The sequence below is a fragment of the Phoenix dactylifera genome, unplaced genomic scaffold, assembly GCF_009389715.1.
Source record: "Phoenix dactylifera cultivar Barhee BC4 unplaced genomic scaffold, palm_55x_up_171113_PBpolish2nd_filt_p 000765F, whole genome shotgun sequence".
In the NCBI taxonomy this organism is placed as follows: domain Eukaryota; kingdom Viridiplantae; phylum Streptophyta; class Magnoliopsida; order Arecales; family Arecaceae; genus Phoenix; species Phoenix dactylifera.
The window spans coordinates 62,737-66,745 of record NW_024068136.1 but is presented as its reverse complement, the minus strand read 5'-3'; the positions used below and the strand labels follow the sequence as shown (position 1 = coordinate 66,745).

The window sequence follows — 4,009 nt, the reverse complement described above, 5'->3', positions numbered from 1 at the left end:
CTTAAGTTGCTGGTGTAGGCCTTTGCTTGTTTGAATGCCTACAACCAAGTTGCATAGTAAGTTGAGTAGCTCGTTATGATAAAACTCAAGGATATCGTGTTGCAGGTCAACTTACAGTCGCAATGGATGTAGAGTGAGTGTCAACTGCTCGATTAGGTACTATAATTCAAAAAAGTAAAGGACTTTTCTCTTTACTTCTCCTTTCCTCCCCTCCTCCTCTTCCTTCTCCACCACCACCCAACCCCTCTACCTCTACACCGTGTCTCTGGGACCCCACACCACCCCTCCTTTTCACCTTCTCTGCCCACCTCATGGCTTGTACCATCATTCTAGGTTCATGCCCAAGCCCTTGCCATCCGCAGCTTCAACACTGCTCTTTTCATCTATTACATCGAGTACTTTGACCTAGCATCTGCTTGCAAGATATTTGATGAACTATCTATCAAAGATGCTCCACTTTTTCCAAAATTTCTTCCAAATGCAAGAAGTGAGTTTCAACTACTACGATTTAAGTTGCAATGCGGCTTAATCAACTGTAGAGTTCCAAACAGTCTCATAGATGAAGTTGCAAAAATACCATGGCTTCCGTAAAAGTATGGCTTTCTAATGAAGGACCATTCATTAATAAAGAATTTTGGCACGCTAATGTTAGGCTCTTCCTCTCCTCTTCTCTCCCCTCTTCTTCTTCCACTTCTCTATCTCTTTCTTGTGTCACTTCCTTGTATCAAAATCCTGTGCTATGATCGTTCATACCAGTTTAACCGCTAAACCAAATACGACATGCAAACTTTCTTACGATCTACGTTAGGAAGCAAAAGATGTTGTCAAATCCAAGGGCTTTAGTCAAGTTTATGACATGGGATTCTATTTAACGGACCCACTTTGGGCCCTTTACAATAGCTGAACTTCACCACCATTCAAGCAACCAAATCAGCAGTATAGATGAGTTGCCAGCCGAGGCCTGGCCACCGCCACCAGAGGCTTGGCCTTTGGCATGGTCATCCCATAGACCTCTTGGGTGTCGATATCCTCGGGCTGAAGTCCATCTGGGGGCGACCAGTCGAAGCAATGGAAGAGCCTTGCCAAAGCCATCAGGACCATCACAACTCCAAGTGGTGCACCGGGACACTTGCGCTTCCCCGCACTGAATGGTAAGATCTTGAAGTCCGGCCCATGACTTATTTCCACTCGCTGACCGTCATCCGTCAAGTGTCTCTCCGGCCAGAACTCATCAACATCAGCCCAAATGCGGGTGTTCCTCCCAAGAGCATGTGTGTTGATGAAGACACGAGTCTTGGCCGGAATGTCGTAGCCCATTAGCTTGGTTGGTCCAATGGACTCATGGGGGATGAGAAATGGGCCGGCTGGGTGCATCCGGAAGGTCTCCTTAACGACACACCGTAGGTAGGTCAAATGAGCCAGGTCTGTTTCACACACCATGCGGTCCCGGCCCACAAACAGGTCAAGCTCTTCTTGGACCTTTCGAAGGATCCGTGGGTTCTTGATCACCTCTGCCATGGCCCATTCGTTGGTCACCGACGACGTATCGGTGGCTGCGGCAATCATGTCCTACAGATCAGAAAAAAAATAGACAAAAGAGCCTTTTTAATATGCTGATAAAATACCTATAGAAGCTTAATCATTGACAACCTGGTCAAAATGAAAAGCGTTGCTTTGTAATATTCTAAAAAAAAAAAATTCACTAAACCAAATGGTATTCATTATAATAAGCTTACCTGCATTAGAGCTTTGATTTCTACATCATCCATATGTTCCTTCCCATCCTCTCCAGGCAGCGAAAGCAACACATCGACAAAGTCCATCCCTACCACATCACCATACTCACCACCAACATCCTTCTTCTCCTCCCTTGCCTTCCTATGCTCATCAATGATCTTCTGGTGGAACTCATCTACCTTCTTCTCTACTTCCCTCATCTTCCTTTCACAACCAGATGGATCAAACCATCTCCAAAAAGGAAGGTAATCACCAAGATATATCATGCCCAAGAGACAGAACAACTCATGGGTAATGTGCATGAACTCCATTGCCTCGTTAGGCCCAGCCGACTCTGGCCCAAAATACTGCTTCCCCAGTAGCATCCTCGTCACATTGTTCATGGAGAAGGCACCCAGGACCTGCCTCAGGTTCACAGGCTCCCCAGCCTTGGCCCTAGACCAAACATCTTGAACAAGGTGTTGGGCCTCATGGGCTCGGTGGCCCGAGAATGAATCGAGCCGCTTGGTTGTCAGGAGGTGCTCCATGCATATCCTCCTCATCCACTTCCAATGTGGGCCCAGTGGAGCAAGTGCCACGTCGCCGCAGCCATAGGCTAGATGGGCAGCGGCTAACGTTCGAGGTCGGGAGGCGAACACATCATCCTGCCGGAGGAGTATCTCACGGATGACATCGGGGTCATTGGTGGTGATGACATCGACTGTCCCTAGGCGAAGATAGACAAGAGGCCCATAGGTGGCACAGAACTGGGCTAGGTCCTTATGGGGAAGAAGGCCTAATTGCAGGAGGTTACCAAATATGGGCCATCTTGGTGGGCCTGGTGGCAGACGTAACTGGGAGATCTGGAATCTGTTTCTAGCAAGCCTGGAGAGTAGGATGAGAGCAAAGAAGATGACAGACACAAGAACCACATCTACAATTACTGGTTCCATCCGGCTAACCATGGCATATTCCAAGTCTCAAGTGCTTGGCATGCAAACCTCTCTATAAAGTTTCTAAAAGGGTCATGAACAAAGGAAACTCAAAGTGATCTTCAAAAATTCAAGCCGGATAACTTATAATGCTGGAGTGATCATGACTTGTGTGTGTTGATTTTCTGAGGTAGGTTCATCAAACTAAAATGATATAGTAATGAACATGATCTTGACATGAAGCAGCAGGGCAATGCAGGAGCAAGATGACACGGCAATTAACCGTTGGTGTATGTCGCTCCACATAGACAGTAGATAATTTATAAATTAGAAATTGATGGTAGCAAGAGAATGGTTAGTCTGTTGGTATGGCATGCTTTTCTAATGATGCAGCCTTGGAAATGACAACTGTATGTGTGATTCCCTTAAATTTCTTATTGCCATTCACAACCATCTGGCTCATTGATATAACAGAGATTGATGGCTTTTGCATTTTTAAGAGAAAAAACATAATAGCATAATTATTGTAATGTATATTCACCACTAGTGGAATCATAATCCAATAATAAGGGTTTTTGCTATATTAAAATAAGTATTATTTTCCAGTTATCATCACTCACATACTTCTGATTTTCTCTAGATGCATCAACCAAATGATTTTGTCCAGGACATACCCAAGACCCTCCAACTTAGTGACAATCTAATATTGGTGTAATGCCTAGGACGAAAGAGGAAGCCTCCAGATGCAGTCTACGGAAATGAAGTAGAAGGATCTCACTGATCTTTCTGGGTCCATGGAAAAATTGTTTTGCTGAATGGAATTGAGCTGTGAGTCGACCGTAGAACTTTTTCAATCCACAACAACCCGATGGTTCTTTGTTAGCATTAGCTTGATAACATGAAAGAATTTCATGCAGTTGAAAGCTGTAATAGTTTTAAGTTTACAGACCAAGCCATGACACTGATGGTTGCTGGTTTCGTTAAGCAGTGGCTTTCATTACAGAACTTGGAAAGAGAGATCTTGCGATCATGTATCATGATACCAAGTTAACGAAATTGTAACCGGCAATTAAGTGTCTCCCAGAAAATAATTTTTTGAGACACATATTTTGTTCAAGTCATCCTGACTATTGATACCGATAAACCCTATGTTAGGTTTCAAGAACAACCTGAAAACTTTTCGACAAACTTAATCACATAGTGTCCACTGGATTAGAATAGCAGACTAATCATAATTGATATCAGTGTTCAAGCTCAAGGGAGAGTGTTGTTGTCAAACACTATACAGTCAGAATACACCAATCAGCTCTGTTAAAGCAATTTTAACTTCTTTAGCTTTTGTGTGAGAATGTTGTTAAAAA

At 44.0% G+C, this 4,009-nt stretch overlaps 1 protein-coding gene across 1 annotated transcript; it reads right to left on the bottom strand.

Moving 5' to 3' along the window:
* Positions 1–917: 917 nt before the first annotated feature.
* On the bottom strand, positions 918–2,669 carry LOC120107104 (cytochrome P450 703A2). The gene is made up of 2 exons (XM_039120264.1): positions 1,737–2,669; positions 918–1,569 (listed from the first exon to the last, which is right to left on the bottom strand). The coding sequence occupies exons 1-2, from the start codon at positions 2,667–2,669 to the stop codon at positions 931–933; spliced, it is 1,572 nt and encodes a 523-aa protein (XP_038976192.1). The 3' UTR covers positions 918–930.
* Between the last annotated feature and the right edge of the window lie 1,340 nt (positions 2,670–4,009).

Excerpts from the sequence above, each read along its gene's own strand:
- LOC120107104 (XM_039120264.1), bottom strand. The coding sequence starts at position 2,669 with ATGGAACCAGTAATTGTAGATGTGGTTCTTGTGTCTGTCATCTTCTTT. Across the intron at positions 1,570-1,736 it reads AAATCAAAGCTCTAATGCAG|GACATGATTGCCGCAGCCAC; the intron begins GTAAGCTTATTA and ends TCTGATCTGTAG.